The sequence below is a fragment of the Aythya marila genome (assembly GCF_965140915.1).
Source record: "Aythya marila genome assembly, chromosome: 6".
Lineage (NCBI taxonomy): Eukaryota > Metazoa > Chordata > Aves > Anseriformes > Anatidae > Aythya > Aythya marila.
In genome coordinates this window covers 3,471,318-3,498,065 of record NC_139047.1, presented here as the reverse complement: position 1 = coordinate 3,498,065, position 26,748 = coordinate 3,471,318, and the positions used below count along the sequence as shown (strand labels likewise).

General features: G+C 44.3%; 1 protein-coding gene across 1 annotated transcript in view; it reads right to left on the bottom strand.

The window, feature by feature from the left end:
* TMEFF2 (transmembrane protein with EGF like and two follistatin like domains 2) overlaps window positions 1-26,748 on the bottom strand; it is a 111,498-nt gene that overhangs the window by 13,767 nt on the left and 70,983 nt on the right. Inside the window, exons 6-7 of the mRNA XM_082763060.1 lie at window positions 13,968-14,116; window positions 13,031-13,090 (exon numbers count right to left, since the gene is read on the bottom strand). Coding sequence (XP_082619186.1) covers window positions 13,031-13,090; window positions 13,968-14,116 — 209 coding nt within the window. The remainder of the gene's footprint in view (window positions 1-13,030; window positions 13,091-13,967; window positions 14,117-26,748) is intronic.

The following is a 26,748-nucleotide window of genomic DNA, read 5'->3' as shown; positions in this document are numbered from 1 at the left end:
GGGCTCAGGACCCAGCCCTCTTGTCCCTGTCGTGCAGCACTTACCAACACCCAGGTCTCCTCCAGAGCAAACTCAGACAGCAGCTATTCCAACACGAAGCGGCAGAGCAACATTAGTTAACTTAGTTAAGTGGTGATTAAGGAACAAAACTCCTCGAAGCTGACCGAGTGATGTCCCGCTGCTTCTGCTTTGTGTGCTACCATGCAATTTCTATATCAAAGCTGCCTTGCTAGTGCAGCACTGGAGAGCAGCTTATTTATATGTAGATGCGGCTATATGACATTTCCAAATGCCATACATTTGCATATGAAGGTTCCACATTTTTTTCCCCTTTGAGTAAACAGAGCCTGCTGCGACTCCAAAGCAATGCCTTCAGTAAAGTCGAGCTTTCTCAGAACCATCCTCCTGAAGAGGCCAAAAAGCCCTGAAACAACTCATTTTCAAAACTTGGCAGCCTTAGCTATCAATACAGCCTACGGGCAGGTCTTCTGCCTTACAGCTCTACCTTTGATAGCGAACAGGGAGCATGGAGAGCAGAACTGCAAGACCTCAAGATTTCCTATGAAACGGCTGAAGAAGATCTGCAATATAAATCAGGATTTGCAAATAGGCCTCAGACATCTGATAGAACTTATGGCCGTCCTAAAAAAGGCGGTGGGACATGCTCATTACAGCTACGAAGACAGCATTGATTTTTGTTGCTGATCTTCCACTTCTGAACAAGAGCAGGAGACTGTTGCAAGAGCTGCTTGGGACCTCCAAAACTGCAAATATCAATGGAAAGCACAACCCTACGTAACGCCACGAGAGCCGACTGGACATCACGTATTCAGCTTTCTCGTCAAAGAAAGATAAGGCTGGAGCAGATGGTACGTGGGCAAAGTTTCAACCTGAATACGTTGCCTTCTGAAAAACAGCAGTGCTAGGGAGGCATCCCAGTTTCAGAGCGTGAGGCAGCTGTACCTTACCTGCACATTGAAGAGCTGCTCCTCTGCTGCCCCATGTGGGATCACGGAGCTGGAAGAGCTTCCCACCAGGACTGTGTGTGTGGAGAGACCAGACTCTCATCGCCTCCACTTTGTGAACACTGCCACTGGGAGGAATAGCAGGATGTGGCACCTGGGAGTCACCAGAAAGTGTGGGAGTGCTGGTGGCACTTGCAGCAGATCGTGGAGTAACCAGGAATCAGCTGGGACTCTCACTGCTGTCTCAGCTCAGCTCCACAGTGGCAGGAAGACAGCCCCCAAGTCCTCCCACCCAGCCAAGGTGAGGAGGAACCACCTCCTGAACTCAGCTTGCTGCTGGGTGACGACAACAGGAGCTTTCTGATTGTAACAACAGGCACAGCAGCCCCCAGAAGTCACCTTTAACCATGGCTGAAATCCTGTTCATCGTGGCTTTTAGAGTTTCACCCACCTGCCACTGTTGCTGAAGGACTTCACCTCCCTGACTGGCGGATAGCATCGATGTGACAAATGGGATGAAGGGCCAGAAAGCTGATAAATACTTTTGATACAACCCTAAAAATAGTGACAGGATATTTGTACCCTCCTGACACTTCTCCAGCAGTAGATGGATATGCACGAGCTGAGTTTTAAGACGGGTGTCAAGGATATTGATGTGTGGAGGGAGCTGGATCGTTCGGCCGGCTCCGCCACGGGGGACAGCTGCGTGACGGATGGTGCTTCCCTCACCCAGGAACGTGTGTGGGGACGGGGACGGGGGCTGTGCCACTTGTGCCCATGCAGAAATAAAGGATTTTGGTTGCAATGGCAGCTTTGCCCACCGAGGAGGTGCGTTTTCCTCCACGGGGATGGTGGAAGGGGAGAGGCACAGTGCCGGCGCTCTCAGTGCCCGGCAGGACTTGGCTGGGTGGGCTGGCATGGGGCTCTTCCCAGCTGTGACTCCTGCATGGTCTAAAGGACGACGTGGGAATTAAGCTGCCTACAGATGTATTTCATAAACATAACGGGGTTAAATATGCAGCCTGGCTAGGATGGAAGACAACGATACATTGGGTAAGAGCTATAAACACCAATTTGGTGCGGATTTGTTGTGGGGGATTAATGAAAAGGAGCACTGTAGTGCCCTACGTGCCTTGCAACTGCAATCCTAAACTCACTTTAGGATTTCTGACCCATCACTGGAAATATGTAAGTCAAGCTTGCTTTTTTCTCTCCTTTCCAGGCCTTTCAATAATGTTTACTCCAAGGGCCACAGATTCACACATACCATCCCAATGGCCTCAAGCTATTCCCTCTTTGGCACCCGTGAAGGTGGCTGGCAGGAATTTTCACATTGCTGCAACTGGTGACTCTTCCAATATTTAAGTACCATGTTGATGAAAATTGCTTTTAAGCAATTTAACCGTGGATTAACAAAGCACATTTTCATGTTTGCACGGAGATGTACTTATCATCTGTATTTACCTGATTATATTCATGGGAACACACACACATTATGTAACAAGATTCTGCATTTCCATCAATCCTCACCCCGTCTCTTCAGCGATGTGAGTGGCTTTTACTGGCAGAAAGATCGGGCAGACAATCAATGAAACAAAGCAGGAGCTTCATTTTGAGACACTGCTGCAAATAAAAGCACGCCCTAATCCAATTACCAGGCTGTCCCCTAATTTCCAATAGGAACTCCAGGTCTGAATGGATTGTTTTCTGCTGAGATCAATGGATGGCATGAGGCAGTATTTGAAAAGGTCTCCGACTTATTTTTAGGCCTGCCAGCATGATGTTATAAGAGGTTAGTGTTTGGTTGCATGCTTCAAGCAAGCTCTAAAAATTACAGCTGAGAGCGAGCATGAATGGCAAACCTGCCAGAGAGGTCTGATGGCAGGCACGGAGACGGAAAGGTTAGCCCAGGTATGTGACAGACCGGACAAGCAACGTTATTTTAGCTGCAGGGCGTCTCCTTCAACCCTTTTGACAACCTGAAGCCCTATTCACAGCCCTATTTTTGCACTAACTTTATATTCCATTTTGACTCTTAAAGGCAATTTTTTCTTCTTCTTTTTTTTCCGTTTTATTTTTTTCAGGGGGGTCTTATGTCTGTAAGGTGCTTCCAAGCCTCAGAGTGATACCCAAAAGCTCCCTTCCCTCCTTTTTGTTCTTTTCCAAGGTAGCATCTGTGCTTGTAAGAACATGGTTCCCTAGAGAATTAACCCAGGAAACTCAAGAAAGAGCTGTACATTTGTAAGAAAACAGGAGACTGAAGTAAAAATGCCCAGCTCCTGCTCATGGTCTTTTGAAGGTGTCTTGAACCACGTGCCTTGCAAATCCCTTGTGCAACCCTTGGTTATTTTAGTTACCAGAACGTGACCCTGAATGGCCCAAGACTATTCAAGAGAGATGATGTTGACTGATGTTGACTAACAAGCATGGTTTCAACCTAGCTTGTCACTGCTTTTGTTCAGATTATACAGAAAAGTAAATACATTTTATTGGCATGTTGCTCAGCTGTGATCATTCCTCTGCACTGAGCAAAGCACTGCACTTTTGGAAGGATGAATCCTGCTCAGTTTGCTGGCCTCGGTTTTATTCACCTGTCTCCCCTGAGGAATGAATCATAAAACTGATGGCAGTGGCCTACAACTTTGCTTTCTGTATCTGCCCAGTTAAAATCTTTTGCAACACCTGAGAGGATTGTTTTTTAGCAGACCGTGTGTTAGAAATTCCCACTCAGCAGTGAGGAGTTCAATATATTTCCTTTCCCATGCCTCAAGCTGGAAAGAAGCCGAATGGGAAAAAAAAAAAAAAAGGGCAATTTCTGGAAATGGAAAATGTAATAAGAATGAAGATGGATGAAAAAAGGTCCAGAGAAATCAGGAAGCCACTTAAATTCAGTGGTCATTCTCCCACTAGCCTCAACGAGGCCCGGATTTTACCTCCTGCCTCTTTAAATCTTATCCCCTCTTCTAACCGTATTTTAAACCACACAGCTGACATCCTTCTGCCCAGCCAAGGCCCTGTAAATCACTGAAATACAGGGTAGAAAAAAAAAAAATCTGCAGTGCCAGATGTGTCTAAAAACAGTCAGAGTTCTCGTCGAGGCAAGCTGCAGAGGAAGATGTTTAGCATACATTATGCCTGACAAAACACTGATAGTTTATCAGTTTGGTATTATCGACCAACAGCAAGCCCTTCCATGGCTCCTTCATTTGCAGAGCACACAGGCAGGCTAGACTTATGCTACTTGATTTCAGAACGATATTTTTTACCTAATCCTTTCCCATCCCAGCTTGATGGAAGCATGCTTCCATTATTAAATGAAATCGTAAATGAAATACCCCGGGGAGGGGGTGTTTTTGTTGTACACCTGACACAGCTTTAAACCACAGATGAAAGAGGGATATTAAAACCATAGGGAGGGTTTTAATTTTTTTTTTTCCCATCTAAAAAAATATTTTGCCGTTATGTAACGCTGTCTAAAATGGATAAGGCTGGTCAGAGCAGCAGCGGGCAAAGAAATGCATTTCAATTCAGCGCTGATAAAATTATGAAACGCGCCGCCACAGGTTACATAACAGCACATTTCGGGTGCAGCTGCTGCATTTGCAGGAGGGGAGCTTCACGCCACCCGAACACTGACGGGTACACGCTAAAATGACAGCCCGAGGCGGGGAGAAGTCACCTTGCTAAGCAGGTAGATGCTGCTTTTGAACCTCGGTTTATCACGGCGCTTCCTCCTGCTCGGCGGTACGGCTGTGTGCCTGGAAACTCCACAGCTGGGCTCCTCCTGAGTCCAGAGGAATGCTCCTTTGGCAAGAAGGAGTGGAGAAAGGGGAGCTGGCATTCAAATGCTGCATCTCCCACAGCCTTGCCTACTTCCTATAAGCACAATCCTTTTTTCTTATGACACAACTTTTTGTCACTAGCGGGTTCAGTGTCTAATACACAAAATATTAGGAAACGGGAAAAGAACAGATATATTGCATTGCCTGGCCAATCAGCGCACCATGCGCATTTAGCAGATATGTTTGATGAAAAAAGTGGAACCATTCAAAAGTGAAAGAAGCAAAGTGAAAATAATATTTCTGTCTTTACTTTCTTCACAAAAATATACTAAGCTAGGCAAAAACTGCTACTTTTCTCCATATAGCCTATTTCTGAAGGTCTCCCAGTTCCTTCTTCTCTTCCCCAACCAAATTTCTTTTCATTTTGCCAGATGCATTTGTAATTCCCGTGTCTAGGCCAAACCCTTGCTTATCTTTAGGTTTAGGTTACCATTTCAGGTGTCGAAATGAGCAAATTATCTCATGTTTGTATTGTAACTTGACATGATGATACTCCTTCTAAGAAAGATGTTTTAGTCAGTTCCGAGTAGCAACTTTCCTTAATATACAACTTATTTATTACAACTGTCATATACTTTCATCTCATGATATTTTGACATCTAACATTTCATAAAGAATGCCAAAATACCCATGAAACAAAATTCTGAAGAAATTCAGTTCCATGAATATTTCAAAATATTTTTTTTACATTTCAGACTAGATCAAACACGAATATTTAAACGTTGATGTTTCCTGAAAATGGATATTTCAGCAGCTCATTACAACTTTAACTCTCAAATCCTTGGGAAGAATTCCTAACAGCAGATTTTCAGAGACGAGGCCTGAAATAGAGCTGCCAAGCATAAAAATATACCACGGTACTCCTCGGTTCCCATTAACTAATTCAAATTAGTGTTGTGGATGGCAAACAGCTGCTGGGCACCATCTTGAGCAGCAGCCTTCAAGGACAGCTCTTGAGCTAATCAGAGCACATGGAGCCCAGAGGAAGGCTGAAACCGAGGGTGAGAGAAATTCCTCCCCAAATGCCAACAAAGCTGACATCAACTGGGTCTGGGCCCACTTGCAGTAAATTTAACCATGGGTCTGTGGAAGCGATTTTGTGGCTGGGCCCTTCCTGCACTGCTGGACGGCATTAACGCCGGTACTCCTGCCATCAGGGGCTGCACCTGGGGCTATCTTAGCTCAGCACTGGCAGAGACACAGTACTGACTCGGTGGCACAACGTGATTTAGTCAGATATAAACTAACCTTGTCCTTGATAACCCTAAGTCCTGCTGCAATGACAGCGCCCATGTGCTCCGAGGGGCCATGCATTATGGCAGGTATTCCAGGTGTTCAAGGCAGCTTTCTAGGGGGGTTGTAGACCATGCTGCTGGTTCTTCATTTCCAAAACCCTCTGAAAACAAAGGCTGGGAAGAAACAGATCCTGACTGGTTTTAAGTAGAGCATAACTGCATGAGTGACAACCACGTTGCTGTTTTTCTGAGGGTCCCCTCCTGCATTTGTTTTTTCTGTATATCCCTTGCCTGAGGTGATCCTATTTAGAAGGAAGGTGTCAGGTTAAGGACAGCTCTAGGAATCAGGCCTGCTTCAAGCGGTGTTGAGTTTTAGGGATCACAATTTCACGTGGAAGCAGCAAGGCCTCTTTTCTTTTTCCTGCAGGCTCTGCCTCCCTGGGAGTTCATTCATGCCTCTGACCAAAATACGGAGCAGAGGACGAAAGATAAGCAGGTTTGTATTTGCCCAGGAAGGTAGATTTCTATATTCCAAATACAACAAAACACTGAGAAATGATACCTGTTTATGGACTGGGACACAAATGGAAGAACCTGTAGGAATGCCTATGTGAGCCCTGGTCTGCTCATCCCTATAGCACACACTGTTCTGTTTTTATCCATAACCTTTAACAAAGCAAAATGTTACAGAGGACTGGTTACACAATGGTGTAAGAAAATAACAACACATAAGGTACTCAGGCCTGGGGAAGCAAGAAGTGGGAGACAGTGCGTGGAGCAAAATTCACGAATCTTGAACAGTTTGGAAGTAAACTGATAGAAGACTATACAGTATTACCAACTCCACCCCTGCCCCCAAACCTTGATGAAGCTTGACAACTGAATTCATTTTCAGGACTTAAATATTTCAGGGAAGCTGGTAACAGCAGAATAGCCTAGTCCAACTTTAGGGTTTCAGGCTGCCCATGCCAGTCTCGGTGCTGCAAGGCGGTGTTTGCTTTTCCTGTTCATTCCCTGCAGACCAAATTCTTAGCCTGGACATAATGTATTTTCAGGTTACCGTGCTCGTGCCCAAATGAAATAGCTTTTATTATAAAGTTCATTCACAACATTACTGAATTTGTTTATTAGGGGTAAAAGCATAAACTGATTCGCAACTTCTGATTCACATTCATTAGTGACTAAATTAAGGGCTAAGCTTTAAAGGCACAAATGGAAATGCTCTTTTTTTCCCGAGCTACATAAGTCTCCATAAAGAGATGTCTAACAGTTCACCTGAGACCCAATGTAAGTTTTAATGCTAACAATTACAGGTTCCATGAGCATGACACCGGGAAATCGTAAGTAATGAAAAGGCACAATTTCTCTCATTATAAAACCACACGCACACAGAAAAACAAAAATCCAAAATAATGAGGCACATTTTATCAAGCTTACCGTATGCAATTCAAAGTTAAAGGATCTGAAGATAAATTTAAGACTGTTCTGTGTAAGAAAAGCACTCCATAGAACTACTGCTAGTCTTGGGATAGCCTAGGTGGCAATTCCGACACCTGCACAATCACATTAACGCCCCAGTTTTTCCTGTTTCAGAAGGAAAACATCTGGTCCACCCAATGACACAGAAAAATGCCGGAGTAGGACTTTCTGCACTGCACCTTTTGAAAACAAGGAGTTAAATGACAGAAAGAAGCAGCTGCAATTTTTCATTTAAAAAAAGCTTGCAGGACAAGTGAAGGTTCGGGGACCAAGCTGACATTGCTGGCTACTCAGACTTTAGTTCAGAAGTAGCTGACAGTGAGATTTATTAACCTACCCGGCAGACTCTATCTTTACATTTTTTATTTTCTTCTGGATATCACCAACAGTGGAGGAGCTGAAAGGCAGCAGAGGGGCTAGAGACCACGGCGCTATCGGAACATGATAATCTCTCTTTTGCCTTTGAAAACCACTCAAAGAGCTCGTGAATAGGAATAGTTTTCTTATGTGTTTTATAGTGCTACGTAAATTAAACTAAGCTACACGTGATCATTATTTCTGAGTCAATGCCATACTGCTTTCTGTGAGCTTGATTTTGGAAGCCTCCAGATCCCAGCCAGAGAACTGAGACGTTTCCTCTGCTTTACTTCTTGGAAAACTTCTCTCTCAGGATTGCCTGGGTTGGGTAGACAAAAATGCCTTCTCTAGCTGACTCTATTAAGAAAGTATTTTTTTAAGTCAAGACCAGCTCTGTTCTTACATCATATTGAATTTATAAACCCCAGGCTTCAGATGTTTGTAGACATTTACATTTCTGAACAATTGGACATCTTGAAGGCTATCCAGGCACATGGGGCAAGATACAGTTGTATCTCCTGGAGGGAAATGCCCTCATTGCTTTCCCCAGGTCGCAGACCAAAAATATCTGTAACGTATGGCCTGAAATCCAGTCTATATGGAGCTCTTCCACTGTTTTGAAGAGCTCATCTGTTGCCTTTTGTGGATTTTCATTGGCAATAAACCTTATGTGTGTTTTAATGAAATCTTGCACTTGTAAATGCAGCTAACAATCCCAGCTTTATGTTTTTAAGAAATGTATAAGTTGTATTATTCTTGTATTCACAAATGCCAGGCATGTGTGTGAATGCAGGTGGCAGCCACACCGAGGAAGCATTCCTGCTGCCACACAGCTGTCAAAATAGTAAAATATTTTTTTTCAATTTTTAAGCAATTCGATGGAAAAGCAGCAACATTTCCGAACTAATCTATTTGTTTAGTGTGACAACCTCTGACTTAGAGCCTGACTAAATTGAAAGCCAAGCAAATCTGCATACGCAAGGATGCAATTTTCCTAGCGCTTTTACAAAGCTGAAGATGAGAAATGGTTTCTCTCTCTCTGTGATGGATGCACGGTGCTCAGCTCTGTGTCTCACTTGCTAATTCCATTAAGAAGAAAGGAAAGTCTGGTTCACAAAGGCAGAGCAGAACTGCACAATAGTTTATATGCCATAGCTAAGCTCTGGGGCTCCATTATCCTTCACCAGTTTAATGTATGTCTGACAAAAATTAATTCGAAGGGGCAATGTCTAGTAGTTTACACTCAAAACAACCTACTTGGAAGGTTTTAGAATCTGGAGAAGGAATCCACTCTGAATTTCTTATTTTATTCCTGGAATTGGAAGAAAACACCTCAAGCTTTGTAGAGAAATTCGGTGCTGCTGCTCTGATTCTTGGGCCCCACCCAGGGACTAGTACGGATGATGAAGACGACTGTGGCTGAAGTCAGGGGGGTCGGCATCAAGGCTGTCAAGAAAGGCATGAATCACCCACTGGTGCTTCCTACACGGTCTGGATCAGCGGATCTCTCTCAAGTTTCTTTGAGAAGCGTGGCTTCTTCCCCCAGTCAAAGAGATTAGAAGTTAATGATGCAGAACGATGAGGTTTCACCAGGTTTCAGGATAGTTTTCTTTTTTTTTTCAAACATAAATGTTATGCTGTATTTATTTTGGAAAAGGCACGGTCCGAGACTCTTCTTTATCCCTGCATAATCCACGGTAGTTCCTGTGGCCTCTGTGCCACAGACTTGGCCCAGCCATGGGCAGACGGTGTGTTGACACAGATGGGTTTTGCCCTTTTTGGTGGAGCATTCGGTTTGCTTCGACAACACAGCCATCTGCTAGTGAGCAACCCAAAAATACAGCTCAGAACAACCATTTGTGGATGTGAATTTTCCACCAAAAGAGACTCTCGTGGCTAAAAATGCCCTTTTTTTTCCCTGTTTTCATCGTCTTTGCTGTGTGGCTGGAGTTTGGCTGCTGAGACTTGATCTAATCAATGCTCATAGAGAGAGTTTTGTCTGGCCTGCAAGATCGTATTATTGAGTAGGTCTATCAAATTTGTCAGTGTCTTCACTGACAATTTTCATGAATATATAACATTGAAATATGGCTCAACCAAGCCCACTTGTTCTTTTTAGTCCTTAAAATGGCTTGGAAAAAAATCTCTTTAATTTGATAATGAAAAAGGATAAAATCAGTAAGGGGTATAATAGCTAATATCCAGATCTTAAGAAGGGAATATAAGCATTAAATAAGAATAATAATAAAAAGACAAATGAATAAACAGGATGAAAACTCCTCGACTGCTCAGACTATTTAATGCAAAAACGCCACTGAAACAGCCAACTTCTTTATGCAGAGAAAGAAAAACAAACTTATCCAAGAAAACATCCTTCACAGCACTTTCAGACACTACTTTCTAAAACATACATTACACTTAAAATGCTTACAAATATTTTTCCATAGAAGTTGTGAGATCAAGTACTTTTCTACTGGATTTGAAGAACCCCTCTGCCCATTCATATATTGGCTAAAACTGACTGCCATCTCACACACGTGATCAACATCAACAAGCTGGTATTTGCTGAAAAGAGTGAAAATCCCCCGAAGTCTGATAAATTCTTTGAGGTGTCAGAAAAATGAGAGGGGCCAGAATTGCCCAAGTAGAGGCACGGACAGACAGATGTACAGACACTGTGTTGACACGTGTTGCACACCCAGGCACGGGGCTCCCTGCCTTCTGCGTGTCTCAGGCATTTCCAACTCAAAAGCAAATCTTGCCTGCATGAAGAAAGAGCACTTAAAAAACACAAGGCTATGCCAACTTAATGTAAAGATTTATGTTCCAAAGGAATGAGTGCCCTCAGCTTTGCAGACTGAAAGATTTACGTGCTCATTAACCGGGATCAATGGGCTTCAAAGAAGAACAGGAGGGAGCAAAGACATTGATTCAACAGACAGTGTGAATGGTTCATGATGAAAAAAGTCCACTGGCTGTTGGGTTGTCTGCAAAGGAACTGCCTCCCTGGGACCCCAAGATAAGGGTGCGTGGGTTTTGATGTGCTGTTTGGTTACCACCTGTCCCGTTTGGTTACTGTGATTTTTACGACGAGCATTTGGTACCACTGCATTAGTGTAACAGACAACACAGACTCATAGACACATTTAGCTCGGAAAAGACCTTCAAGATCATCAGGTCCAACTGTCAACTTGACTTACTAAGCCACTTCTGCAACAATTATTCCCACTTATTATTCTTATACTACCTGTAATCAAACTTTTCTGCACTTCAGGAACGCAAGTAGCCATAGCTCTGCCTTCCCTGCCCAATAACCCAATTTCCTTCTTGTGTTCCCTACTTGACTTCCAACTTCCATGAAGCTTTGCTGCAACCAAATTTCTCCTCAGGACTGCTACCCACCATCTCTTCTTTCGAGTGTGGGCTGAAATATCATCTGTCTGCTAAACCAGAGCTGTTCTCCTCCTGCCCACTTCTGAGCTGAAGGTGCCTTCTGTGCTCCTCTTCCTCCATGACCCATGACTTTGCTTTCTCATCTCATTGCTATTATTTCCTCCTCCTCCCTCGTCTTCAAGCCGCCTTTCCTCCCATGTTCTTACAGCTCGCTTGCTTCGTGCTTAAACATGCTGTCTCCTCTCTCTGGGTGATGTGGGTCACTGCCAGCCGGGAGCTCAGTTACCGGGCAGGAGCAGAGGCGGGCAGGTTGCACAAGATTCAATGAGGGGCTGCAGACCTTCAGTCTCATTCGGGGACTCCAGTAATCTCCCCAGCTCTCCAGCAAGGAAGAGAAAGGATCTAACACAGCTCAATTTCTTGTCCTTATTTCTGACTCAAAAGAAATCATTTTGGCCTAGTTTGCCATAACTTCTGCCCACCCCAGGACACAACCTCAGCCCTTCCAGCCTTTTAAGAAAACTGACTGCAGACTTTTCTTTCTGTGCATGACTCTCTTCACCTGTGGAAGGGCTCCTTGGCAGCAGGAATTATCTGGACCATGGTATGTCTTTGATCTTTTGGAAAGTAATCCCAGCGTTCACTCTCTGTAGAAATTTCTTCCTTTGCTGCTTTGTCCTGCAGCCACCCTGACACCTCGAGCTCCTCTGGCTCATCGAGCCTTCATTTATTCATAGCTCCATGTTTTAATCATCACACACCATTTTTAAAGTAGGATCAGAACAATCAGTTTCTAACGGTTGGGTGTTATAGCAACACAGGGCCATCGTGCACACAGAGCCCTCACAAGGGGTGAGCAGACAAATTCAGTAAGGCTGAAGTAATCTCATGGTAAGAGAGATTTAGACCCGTGAAACATCAGCTGGATTTCACCTAAGCCATGCAGCTCAGGTAAACCCAGCAATTGGCATCTATTCTCTCGAAAGATCTCCTTTTGAAATACAAAAATCTCACAAACCTAAGCTGTGAATACAACACCTGTCACATTTTCACCATACCTTCCTAAATGCTCCAATTCTCAGCACGAGCTGCGAACATTTGTGTGAGTGCACGCGCACCCACACCCCCGCACACACCCAATTTCTAAATCAATCCTCCGAGGCAAAGGGTGTAAAGCAAATACCTCCCAAGCCCCACTAGTATTTACAGGCTTTTAATTTCAAAAACCATATAAGGCTATTTGGCCATTATGTTTTACTGTAGCTTCTAAACATATTAAAACCGTTTATCACTGTAAAAAACATTTCAAGAACCTTGTTAACTTAACAGTAAAACACAGACAGATAATCTTATCTATTCTGGAAATGTTTCATCATGTCACAGCTGTGCTAGGCTCTGGATTTTCACTTTCTTAAGCCTGTATATATCATGCAAAGAATATGCATACTCTATGCATAGTAATTCAATAATTTTCATCAATGTCTGTTAATTCTGGCAAACAGTTTTACCACATTTATTATTTCCACTGCTGGAGCAGGTGCTTTATGATCAGAGTATCTGTACATTGATAATAATGGAAGAAGCACATTCGTTAAGGAGATAGCTCCCAGCAAAACAAAGTAATAAGAACACGGTGTTTTTTAATGCAAAACAAACAACACCATAGCAGAAGATGAGGACACATCACCTCTGTAAACAGAGGAGAAAAGCGACTTACATGTTCTTGCCAACTGTGTTTCTCACGGAATAGGAACCATACCTGCATAATCTGTCCGTGCGTAATGCCCATCTTCAGATTTTGTAGTTGCTGTGGTATTATCTGTGTTAAAAGAAATATGTTGAGTTGCTTGGGGAGCCTCCGCTTCCTATTGAATACGCCCCAGTGCCCATGCAAACACAGCATCCCTTCCATGCACAGCACCGCTGCCGGCTGCAGGGCTCCCCTGGGCTTGCCAGGTGAAAACAGCAGGAGCGGGCTTTTTGGAATGAAACACAAAATATCTTCCATTAAGAAAGCACATTTTTTTTTCTAACAATACGTGACAACAGATTGCAGCTGGGATAGATCTGTCAGTGTAAAGCAGGACTTGTCATTTCTGCTCTACTTGAAGTAATTGGGGAGTTTTAATATGTACCCTGAAATGAACTGTCACGTAGGGCAGTTAACTTTAAAGAAATGGGAATAAATGAGAATGCGTTTAATAGACAGGTATAGTATGGCCTTGTGAGTAGATGTACTGAGGATTTATAGGTCAGAAGCTAAGGGGGAAAAAAGCTATTAACTGTCCGAGCCCCAGTAGACACTTTATTTACAGGAGCTATTTAAAGGCAAATTTTCTTCATTTTTATTTCCGAACAGACTAGAGTTTTTAAAGTCAATTCAAGGGTCACACAGGTGATAGAGCACCCTGGGAGCTGGGCACAGAGAAGCATGGTATTCGTGGCAAACACAGCTAGTCTCCATGTGGTATTAACAAAATTTCCTTCCAGGCACTGCTGGCATCCCATGAGCCCAGCAGATGAGAAACAAGCACCAGCACTGCGTACCATACACATTACAGGAGTCTAATGGAAATGCGAGAAGTGCCAAATAAGAAGCCAGCCCCAGTTTTCTCTCTCTCTCTCTCTTTTTTTTTTTTTCTCCCTGAACGAAAATTGAAAACATTCTTTGAAATGAGTTTTGTTATGAGCGTTACCTTGACATCGACCCAAAGACATGACTTCAATTTTCTCCTGTTTCTGGCATGATGCCTCTTTGATTTGACATGCATTATCATAAGATTTCCCATCGGAAGCACAAAGAGGATTGAAGTTGGTTTGAGAACAGTCAATGTTGCACACACACCTGAAGAGACAGAAGAGAGAAAAAAGAAGAGGCTAATGTGAGAAAGTTCTTTCGTGACATCATAAATGCATCTCAGAAAGAAAAGTGTTTGTATTTTCCTGACTGAACAATGCAAATCAACAGAATGAAAGCGGAAAATTCTTTTAAAAGGTCATTTGTATTTCTGGATGGAAATGAATGCAGGGGAAGAGGAGAGACACAGAAAACAAAAGCGAGAAAAAGGACACGTTAAAAAGAGAGTTATAGATGGGAAACTAAATGACAGCATCACCAACTGCAATTTCTTGTAAACCAAAGAACACCCAAGCAGATATCTGAGTAATTTACGTTGCTGTACCCTCTCAGATTAAAGAAACCACAAAATTTACCTCTGTTGAGGTGCTGCCCACACAGCGTGGGTAAGTATCACAGAATCAGTGTTATCCATTAATTATATCAATTCAGGATCGGGTAATATGGCAGCTATAGGCATTCTGATCACAGTACAGGAAGAGATGTTGAAAGCACACCTCATCCTACAGGGATGACCCCCCCTGCCAAAACGGAGGGTGACACCAGCGAGGCATCAGGTGCATCTCCAGGGCCATGACCCAGCTTGTGAGCTCCTGGGCTGCTACAGGACATGAACCAAAAGCACGGTGAGGACAGCTGGGGGTCTTGCTTCAGAAGCATGGCCTGAATCTCAAGTAACATGCTAATGTGGACACATCCTCACCCTAGCGAGCCTTGCCCATTGCTCAAGAAGTTGGAGAAGCCTAATTACTTCCACCACAGCCTTTTTTCTTTAGGTTTCTCCTGTTCCATTATTGTTAGCGATGTCAGACACCCTCGGGCATCGGCGGGGGAAAGCCATGCTGATCTTCCATCCTCCGCCCCCTGCACCAGGCAGCTCAGCCTCAACGCGGGCTTATGAGGCTTACGTTAACACCGAGGCAATCCTGCTTGGGGACAAAGCCAGAGGTCTAACCTGGCAGCTGCTTCGGCTCCTCCGAGCATGTAATTGTGCGCACGCTGCTATCTAAACTCTTGCTGGCTCCTTCTGACATTTAAGGCAGAGCAAAGCCAGCGCCGCTCCATCTCCAGCCCGCTGGTCGCACTCAGCCTCACAGTGCCTGCTCGGCGGCTCTGCCTTTTCAAAGTTAAGTAATGGAAATGCCAGCCTGCCAGCCTCACTGCTTGACTTCAGAAAGCATTTAAAAGTCAGTTCCCCTTCCGTTCACATCAGGCGTTCGGACACCTTCAGCAATGGGAAGTGCCGCAACAGAAAAACGCTGGGGACAAGGGCTCGGAAAGAGGAATCCCAGGGAATCAGACGGCGTGGGTCAGATTTCTGCCATCACCCCCCTTGGTCTCTGGCTTCTGCAAATGTGCCAAGTGAAATGAAAATCTGGGGAACCACAGCTTGTATACGTTTAGGCTTACTTTACATTAGGTAGATCATTAAATACAGAAAACTTCAGCTCAAAGAGAGGCCAAAGGTGAAAAGCCACGGCTATAAATTAAATTAAACGATTTCATAACCAGCAGAAGGTGGGAGCGTGGCTCCCCGTGTAGCAATTTCACCATGCTGATGACTACACAGAATATAAGAAAGCATCCAGTCCCTTTCCTAAGATCCTCCTTATCAGCGGCATAAGGATGTTCTGCTCCCCCACAGCATTAGCGGCCGTCATTTCTTCCCGCAGTCGTTTCCAGCTTCCCACCTTAGTCAAACTCACTTCATTAGGAACCATTTGCTGCTCGAGTAATCAGAAGTTCTTCCACGTTGCTCTACCATTTGCATTTCAGATGGGACACAATCAGCCATATGCTCTTTTTTTTTGGTAATAAACCAGCTAAGCAGCAGCTTCCATACTCAACACCTAGCTACAAGAAACGAGCGTGGGTTAATATATATTATGTCTCAAGTCAAGAGAAAATTAAGTCAATGAGAAAATTAAAACAAAAGGATACTCTTTAGGGGAAATCTAAGCAACTTGGGATGCAATTTAAAAAACACCCAGGGGATGTACGAAGCTAATCTTGGAGTAAGGCACTTAAGAGACGTATTTTTAAAGGTGTTTAGATGCCTAAAGATGCATGCAAACATTTTGCGTGGGATTTCTGAAATCTCAGAGACCTCTCTCTCACTGACTTCAAAGACCATTTTAGAGCTCATTAGGCATTTGTTTGCATCTTTTGATACCTTCCAAATAAAAAAAACAAAAAAAAGTTCCCCGACGACTTTTCTGACCTCTCTCAGTAAAAGTGAGAAGCAAACAAAGATTTTCTAAACCTGAAACCTTAATTGCGAGAGCAACCTTTCCTCCCAGGCAGGAAGCCTGCAGCTGCACGGTATGAGCAGGATGGAGCACGTGCTCCTTGTGTTTGAGGGACACCAGGGAGGGACAACTGCTGCAGGCCACTACGTGCTCAAGTCTTATGGCAACCCCTGCATGAAGCCTGCGCTTTGGGGTTGACAAGATAGGCGATGAAAAAGCGCTGCAATACTTGTCACCAGGATCTGGGTGTCATCCACCTCTTGCACAGCTCTGAGAGGAGAGCTTCTGCCTTGCAGCCGTGGCTTCTTACGGCTTCTGCACTTGCACACACAAATCCTATTTAAAGTCTGCACAATTAAGACAACATTAAATATATGTCAGGAAAAGCTAAAGGTAGGATTTCATCAGTAAGATTAATGTACTGGGTTGCTGACTCTGTTTAATTCATAGTGTTCATCTTATCAGGGAAAATGACAGTATATTAAAGCGCATTTTTTTCAGACTAGAGGAACAAGCAGGCTGCCATTTCAGCCATGCCCACAAAGTCAAGAAGAGCACATTACAGGGAAGAAGGTGAAGCATTTACTGCAAACATGCACGCCCAGGCACGCGCTGCCACAGAGCACGCATCGTCCTGGAGCAGGATCCATCGCTTATGGAATAAATACGAGCTGAGTGGCACTCCGTGTACTCCATTTAACGAAATCCTATCGCTGGAAACAAAGCTGCCTTCACATCTTGAAGCATGACGGCCATCTCCTGCTGGACAAGGAGAACCAAGCTGGGATGTCCCTGCTTCGGTCCTAGCATGAGGCGCCAGGCCAGGCAAGACCACCTTCAGTCCTTCAGATCCTGCACTACGTCTCTGATTTTAAGCAATTTGGCCATCTCACCATTTTATCATCCTGGCTTTGACTTCCAATTATAGTTACATCAATAAATCCATTTGGTTTCCCTATTCCCACTGCAGAAAGCTCGGCAGCACAAAGGCTGGCTGTTTTTCCCTCGGGCTCAAGAAGCTGTGAGAAGGTTAATGAGGTCTCCTAAGGGTCACAGGATGAAACTGTACCCAAGAGCATACACAAAATACATGTGTAAGGTTTACCCATGCTTTCTGCAGGGGAAAAAAAGCAGCTTTAAAAGCATCTGTGTAGAAGGAGTGCTTCTAAGATGTCAGCCGATACCCTGCAGCTCCCCTGAGAAAGGAAAAAATACTGAATGTTGTCCCACAGGCCCAGTGCATCCTGCAAGTAATGGGGCTCACACGTTCACTGATTAAAATTTGGGCTGTCGCTGTAAACAATCATTAAACAAGGCTCAATTTCTTACATTTATTCTTCCGGGTCATTATGATAGTCCCTGATGAATTCTGTTTCTTTTACATGCTCTATTCTACGTATGCCATTTCATGCGATTAAAATCTTGGAGGAGCTCAACATCCCACGATCCACTTAATTATTTTGCCGATCACAAAAGCATAAAAATGAAACAAACTAAGAAAACTAAGAAAACTGGCAAACCTGGGCTCCTCCTTGGGGATTTGGAGCTGATTGCCTTTGTACCTCTTGTGGCACAGCTTTGTGGCACTGCTAGACCCTGCAGTGAGGACATCGCGTCAAGGCACAACTGGAAGGTCTCTGTAGGGGCTGGGATTGGTGACCTGATGGAGAAGCCCATGAGGCTGCCCATTCCTATCCAGAGCTGGACCATGAAAAAGAACCTAGCCAGGCCTCAGTGAGGTCTGCATCCCAGAAGTGATGGCAACGCTGCCTGGCCAGCTGGAACAGCCAACTTGGCTTTCTACTGAATTGGTCTCTGTAAAAATTAATGGGGTCAGGGAACCAGACAGAGTACACCAGTGAGCGCCTGGTCTCCCACCTCCCCACTCTCCTGCAAACAGCGTATGGTATTGTTCTCTGAGCACAAAGAGAGGCTTCGCCTGCAGAGAGAATGCTGCTGAAGAGAGGATTCACAGCTATGAAGGGCTGTCCCTCGAGTGAGGAACAGCATTTTAAGGAGGTGTCTCGATAGAAAGAGAGAATAGTTCCTCGCCCATAAAGTGCAGGAGAATGCTGTAATTATACGTCCTTAGTTCATGAATATAGTATAATCATTAGTGACACAGCCATGATAAAAAGAAGCCCACTCCACACTTTATCTCCACTCCTAAGACAACTATTCAGTCTTTGTTTTCAGCAATGTACTGCTGAAAAATAATTAAAAAAAAATACTATGCTCTATCTGTATATAGCATGAGGGAGGTTTCATACGTAGCTTGATAGGACTCAGGAAGGATAAATGTGACCGTGCTTCTAAAAGAGTGGTTTTACTGGGAACAGATGCAGGAATGTTTTTGTCAGAGCGAGATGGTAATGGCAGCTCTTCCCTATTCAACATATTTTAATTAGCCCGCCGTAGTTTGGAAACCTGAGAGCATTGTTGGTACTACCTCTGTTTATTAAAGATTCATATGCAGACTTTGCTGGCCATGGGTCATTTGCTTTTTGGAACCAGAGCAACAGAAAATTGTGTCGGAGATATCTGCAAAAAGTACTTAATGAAATGACTAACGTCTTCAGCCAAGTGTCTAGTTGATTACAGGGTCCAAACAGCAGAACAGCAATAAATCTGCCACAAAGAGAATTGTCAGTCAAGAAAAAAGGCATAAAACCAAACAGACAGGGAAGCGGGAGCTAAAAATGTGAAAATGCAAATCCAGTGTTATTTTTACTAGTCAGAGCTCTGATATTTGAGTGCATATGCTAATTTGGTCAAGTGTGAGATCCAGCCATGTCTCAGTGCACACTATTTTACAGGGAAAGCGATGTTCCATTCTGCAGTCATTTTAAACATGCCGTATATTTTCTCCAGGCAAAAATAAAAAAGCAAGGAAAAAAAAAAAAAAAAACAACATTTTGCAGCATAAAAAAGCCCAAAGCCTTCCCTTTGCCATAAAACAGTGTATAAATAAAAACACGCTTGTTGTACATTTACGATATTTCCACCAGTGAGATTTCTTCCCCTCCTCTGTTCTGACTAGAAAGCAGTGAGCAGAAACTCAAATTTCTGGTTGGATACCAGTGGTTTCCTCTCCAAGCCCCTGCCCCTCCAAATCGGACATTAAATGGCCATTTAAAGCTAACCTGGCAGCGTACACCTGCACTGAGAGCCCTGCAATCACTCCCAAATGCTTTCTCCATCATTTGGATTCCTGCAAGGTTTTTCTTTTTGGTAGACAGGGCACCTTTGTTGACATTACCAGCAGGCTAGTTGAAAGGAAGCCAGGCTGAACATTATGCCTCCATCCTCCAACAGGCACCGCAGCGTGGTTCAGCTGGGTGTCAGGAGGCAGGCAGGAGCGCTCATTTATCCGGGCAGCTTTGGGCACGTTGAATACATCTCAACACAATCCCGCCTGGAGATACTTCCACCAGTTCTGAGCAGGGGCTGCTGAGGTTAACCAGGCTGGGCAGGACCGTGCTCACACGCCTCAATCGCCTCTGCTGTTCGGACCATCTCTGTGCTGTTGCACCATGCCTTGTGAAAACACACCGCCTGCTACAGCCCTTTCCAGCTCACCTCTGCTACCAGCCTCACCACCACATCAGGGCAGCTCAGCAGCTGGATTCCTCTGGGGGGGCTTGTGCACACCTCCATTTCAGTAGTGGACCACCAATCTCATACAGACCTAGAGCAGCCATGATTTGGTGTGATTATATACATTTTGCAGAGAGGTAAATCATACTCCAGTGTCCTGGAAACCTCGATGTTGAGTCCATATGGACTTCTGGTAGCCTGGTCAAGCTCCTGTGAACTACAGTGAGTGGCCTCTGCAGCTTACAGAACACAGCCCAAGAAGATGGCACCGAAGCTGTGCTCCAGGAAGAAGGCAAAACTGAGGCAGGCTGAATATCATGTACACACACATACATCCGTATAGAACAGTATATAAAGCATGTATTCAGAATGCACAGACACGATTTTTACCTCGTTCTATGAATTATACCTTAACACCTGCCTGTGCGTGCTGGAAGACTGAAATCCTATTACCGCACTCTTAAAAACATCATTGAAAGGCTTAGAGTGTAGAGATGCTGCAAGTCTACTTCAAAACAAACTTTATTTTTGAGGCAGACGCAAAACTTTAGCTGCAGTGCAGAACAATAAACAATACATATTTTATAATGGCAGCACAAAAATAGCATGTGATATTACTTTCCTGGGTCTGCTGGTACTTCTCTTCTGCTTTAAGATCACAAGAGAAGAAAAAGCGTGGCTTCCTTTGAGTGCCTTCCATTCAACGTTATCTAGTTATTTATTTATTTTTTCCTTTCTGTCCTTTGCAGCCTGGCTTCTGCTCTAAGCACGTCTACTTCTCACAGTGGCTTCCCTAGGATATTTTACCTATTTCGACTGTTCAAATGTTTATCTTCACCCCGAGTAAAAGGAGAAAAGCTTGATTCCCTCAGGGTGATGCACTGTTTCTGCATGGCATTTCAATAGCACGCTGTTATTCAAACAATTAGAAATCACAGAGACCATGCAAGGAATTATCAGCATCCTGCATAGAGAGTTTTATTATTATGTAGTGCATAATGAAAATGATTTGAAGGACCCCAAAGCATCATAACAGAAGGAAGCGCTGAATAATAAGGTGTTGTTTTTGGTTTTTTGTTTTTTTTTTTGGACTGCAAGAGCCCAAAATGTTGTTTACTGGACATATGTCAAGCTAAAATGCACTGAAGTGGAGGATATATTTATTGCTGTCCTTCCCTGCATACCAAATGCAACATATTTTGTGAGCCTAGCTGGAGCACGGAGCCAGGAGCCGGGGTAATCGCTGTACAGCTGCTGGAGAGCAGGGAGTGACTGGCAATGCTTAAAAAAGGAAGGCATTTTTCAGAGCACGTTTGCTCTGAAATTGCCACAATGACAGCTCACGGAGGTTGTTTCAAAAGGTTTCGTGAGTGCCGTCTGGGTGCCAGTTCCTCCACTGTGCTGGACCAGCCAGCCCTGGTGAGGAGCTGGTCCCACACTCCACCGTTTTCCAAGGCTTCAGCCTGGTGAAACGGCTGCCTTCATCTGCTGTGTGAGATGCTGCAAGCAGATTCCTAATGCTCCTTTCTTTTCTTTTCTTTTTTTTTTTTTTTTTCCCATAACCTTCTTTACTAAGTTTTCTGTAGGAAACATCACAAACTTCACCTTTGCTTCCCTCTTACAATTCAAAGCACCAATTATAATATGACCTTCATCTGGCTTCCTGATGTCTCTGGTGCCCTCAACAGCACACTGAATTGTATACTAACACCTTTAGGGCAAAATAAACGTTTCACTTAATTTTTTTTTTACTATCGTTTCCCTTTACAAGGAACTAAGTTGAGCACGATAGTCTTTGCCAGACTGGATGCTTTAAACACAGAATTATAAGGTTGATCACTGGGTTTGAAGTGCAATGGAAAAATCCTTACCCCAACTATGTGACTAGAGAAGAAATTTCTAATTCTGCTCATTGCCAATTCAAGTGTCTGCTGATATCTAATATGTGAAGTTTATTTAAAGCACGAAGAATAAAACAAACGCGTTCTTATGGCTTGCCTTCACTTGGTGTCCTTCACGTCTCTCCAGCCTGTGTTAAAACAAAGCTTTGCTGACTCTTTCTCTCCCTCTGTAAATATCTGAGGCTGTCCTTCACCAACGTTTTATCGCTGTGTGCTCCAACTGCTGATATCGTTGGCTCCAGTTTTGCAACATTAAAACATTAAAACAGGAGTTGTCCCAATGAGCCTGTGTGTCGCAGGCCCCATGCCACACAGACATTCACTGCCAGTGGGGAAGGCAAGACTATGAGTGACCTTTGTGAGACGAAAACCACGGTAAACTAATTCCTCCTTGTAAAGGCTTCCTTCGCACGTGCAGAATCAGACTAGCCCTCACCACAGACTGCTCTGTGTCCTCAAAGACCCGTGCCTCCCACTTCTGAGGAGACCTGCCCGAGGCAGGACCATCTGAACTGGCTGCTCGGCAAGTAGGCTGACTTCAATTACAAAATAAAATCCAGTCTAGTTATTTAATGAAATTTTAGGAAGGTACTGCAGGCTCTCCTCCGGGCTTTGCACCTCCTGTGCTGATGGAAATAACACAAGATAACCTCATGTCATCTCGTCCAGTGGTGAAATGAGATCTTGGTGCAACCCACAGGTATGAGACTGGGACCTGAGCAACTTGGAGCAAATCGCTTCACACGTACAAGAAGGAGAAAGCACTGCTAACCCTCTATTTTTCCAAGAAACCCTCCTTTTCTGTAGCTGAAAGCTGCTGCATTAACCCTCTTCAGGTGTGGGACACAGATCAGTGCCACCCACCTGCACCTCCCAGAGGGACACGCGTCCCAGGAGCGCCTCAGCGTGGGAGGCCTTCCTTACAAAACCGGCAGACCGAGAGACAGCAATTAAGCCTTTGTGTCTGGGCACATCCCACGCAGGCTTTTAGCTGCGATTTGCTTTCTAGAGAACCGCCTGCATCCTGCAAGCACACGTGGGGAAGGACCGGCGTCGCGGTGGGCTCCCCGAGGAGCGGGGCAGGAGATGGCTGCTGTGGGGAAGGGACACCTGCCAGCCTGAGGTCTGCCCTGCGCTTCAGCTGGTATTGAGCTTTCGCCAGGCTGATATTTAATGCATGGGATGTATTTTTAATGGCTCGGATGCGTGAACACATCGTGGCCTTGATGTTCCAACATGGGCGTGTGAAGGAGCCGCTGACCTTCTGCGACGGATGTAGTTTTAATTTAATAGTTAACATAAAGTGGGACGGAAGAGATGAAGTGTTCTATTAAGACATTTGATAATAAATTGGAAAGTGCTTTCCCAGTGCTTCACGTAGTTATTCTCTCTGCTGATCTATTTAGCCGACACTTGTAATTCTGAACTACAAAGTTGTATCCCTGCTTTCGTAAACATACTTACATAAAACCCAATAACAACACAGCCTATTTATTGCTAAAATGCTAGTAGGAAATTGGAAAAGGTATAAATACAATTCATTGCTGGTGATCTCCTGCCCCCTGAAGGCACTGTAAGACTCCAAATCTTGCTCAGTTCACAGCATCATAAAACTGGAGCAATAAATGTCACTCCTTTCTTGATTGCGCATTAGGCCAATCGGCTTTTTATTGAGACTAAATAGGCTGTCATGAAGGCACCTTGCAGTTTACTACCAGGGCACGGCTTTGGCTAAATGTGGGGCTGGGGAGCAAAGAAAGCTTATTTTTAAGTAACAAAAAAGATAGCAGCAAATGGGAAATATGAAAAAGGTGCAAAAATGCATTGTTCTTCCAGGTCTGTGCACTTGTTCTTTCATGCAGTAATGCCCTGATGTACACAGGCGATTATGTGTCGATGCACATTAATATTTGATGTGCATTATCATATTATCCCTTACGTGCACTCTCGCAATCTGGTGAGCCCAGGGTCTCCCAGACATGGGGTTGCACAACCGGGTGGTGGCTTTGGCCAGGGGCACCTGTGCACAGCTCTGCAAAGTCAAAGGGGGCCCTTTGTGTGCCTCACACAAAGCAGCAGGGCTGGCCATGGTCTGCACCACGCCCTGCATTACAGCCAGAGCACAAAACAGACTGCCAAAACCTTTCCTTCAAATGCAAATAAAGGTGTGCACTCAGAAAGCTGCCACGCTTTCCTACCAAGGAGTGAAAGAGGCAGTCACAGCTTGTGGGAGAAAAGTGATGAAAAATCCCCCAGGTTCATTAGCTCTCCCGTTAAACGGGGCACATAAAATGGTTGCTCCGCCATGTTGTCGTGTAGGCCCCCCGGTGATCTGCACAAAGTGAAAACGCAGAGGGATGCTGCTGCTTTCTCACGCACCCTTATAACACACATGGACCAGCCCTCACGCAGCCCACAGCCAAAACCTCGAGGCCAGCAGAGCTGCCACCCCCACACCAGGCAGAGCAAGGACCTCTGTGCTGCCTCCAGGTAGGGCCTCCAAAATCCATGGTGGCTCCTCTGTGCTGCCCAGCAAACAGCAAAGCGGAGCGGCTGGAAGCCAGCTTTAGGTCATCTCCCTCCTTCCGCAGCCCTCTGTCCTTTCCCAGTCCGTCCCCAGCACTCCCTACCGTGACCACCCACCCCTCTGCTGCCTCCATGTCTCCTGCCCACAGGAACGCAGGGGTGGGCTCCTTGGCCATGTAAACCTGACACGAAAACTTGGCTATTTTGAGCCATGCTCTAAAATTGCAGTTTTTGACTTGAAGTTGAAAAGACTAATCATTGTAAAGACAGGTGACAGCTTTACATGCCTTATAAGCTATTCCCCCCTTAAATTTCAGAAGAATTTGTGTCTTGCTAGTACAGGAGCATTGAAAGATGATAAGACAAGGAAACAAAACAAAAAGATCTCCGAAGCTATTTTTGGCTTTTCACAAATCAATATTTCCTCTGAAGCAATTGAAGCAGTCAGTAAGCCAAGTTCTGCTTTTATCATCACAATTTCCAAGTTTGCACTCTGTGAAAAACTGTGCATGGAGTCTATTCTCCCTTCTGCCAGTGGCTACCAAGAAATTATTCCCTGTTTACGATACTGGGAGAGAATATTTGCCTCACTGAAGTCGGTGGAATAACTTTCATTGACTTCCACAAGCTGGAAGTTCACCCTCTGAAACTGAAAATCAAGCCTGGACCAAGCATCTGAAAGGATAAAAATCTATAAGCTTTATGGCTTTGTAGAATGTTATCCCCTGAACACATGGTGAGTTTTGCTATAATTGCAAAATATAAAAAAATGTATGTATCATATAGGGTCCCTAAAAGACCTGCTTGGGTGAATGGTACAGATGGAACACAATGTAGTTTTGCATTTATCTGAGAACATTTAGAGCCATGATATATAGTCTATACGACAGACTTCCTTGATGCATAGAGAAAATACAGTCAATTTCTTTGGGTAGGCTGAATTATTTACCAGACCACTCCAAAGTGTATTGGTAATAAAACACTATGAAGTATAAGTAACTCTAGACAATCTTGTCTTATGTTAAAACCATTTTTTTTTTTAAAGGATGTTATTAAGAAAATAAATCTTGAGAATCTGGAAAGGCAGGAGCTTGTCAAGTGAGCATAAGGCTCTGAAGGACTGTGGTCACTCAGTGGATGGAAAGGTCAAGGTCCCCAAAGTACCAACCTGTGGGAGTTAGGGAGCAAAGTCTCATTTCCAAATTAAATAAGATACTTTGGCACAGGACATAGGATGTAAAGATGGTAAGCTGATTTTTGGAAACTTACCTGACTAGGAGAAAATGGCTGTTTTAGACTAAAACCAAACAAAATGTATGCAGAGTAAAACAATTTCAGCAGATGTCCAAACAAGCCATCATTTTTCCAAGCATGACTTCTTTCTGGCCAAGCCACTAGTACATTCAACTTAGAAATACGATGTGCTTATTCCTGCCTCCCACTCCTCAAAAAAGACTGGCCCATAAGCTGCTTTTAGAGAAATGCTCTCTGAAGATAAATATAACTTCCTGTTCCCCATATCTTCCCTTGCTCTTTCTACGGATTCATCACTGACAAAGGAGAAAACCACATCTTGATCTAAGTCCCTTTTCAAACCAGTGGGAATTTTTCTCTGGACGTAGTTGGGCACTAACCTGGGCTGGTTTTAAGTTCAAACGGTCTGCTGAAAGATACCTGCAATACCTCTGTAGCTTGCCAGCGAGGAACCTGAGAGGAATCGTGGCAGACAGTGGAGGCAGCTCTGCTGCTAGGCCAGGGCTAAGATCCTCAGAGGGTGTAAGCTGCTTGGTTGTCTCCTGTTGTGCAATGCAAAGACGGCATGCTGCAGTCCCTTTGCTTTCCTGTGATTAGACGTGACTACCGTGCTCGCCACGAAGATCTGTGCAGCAGCAGCCGTGTTTTATGCCTTAGGTATGATCTCAAGTTAAGCAGAAACGTTAGCCTTTGCAGGATTGCGGATTTTAATTATTTAATCCCATTTCTGTGTTTATTTGAACCATGAATCCAACCACTATGTTTTAAGACCTATTACTTGCTCTAGAAAAGAAAGGCAAGCAGCAGGAAACTGCCATATAGCTACTGTATAATGCACGGGACATTGCAGATGTTCAAGGAGCTCGGTGTTTCTGCATCTGGAACAAGTAGGTCACGCACAGTTATTATACACACTGCTGAACATGAAGCAGCCAATACCCGTGTAATGTATGTGAGCTTTCAAACTACCTTTTAGTACTTTATAGTAGTACAGCATCTTGTTTGCAGATGCTTTCAATGAGAGCGACTGATGGAAGGGGGAAGGGACCCAAAGCTGACTGACCTAATTGCTGGGTGGATTGAGAAGCTGGCA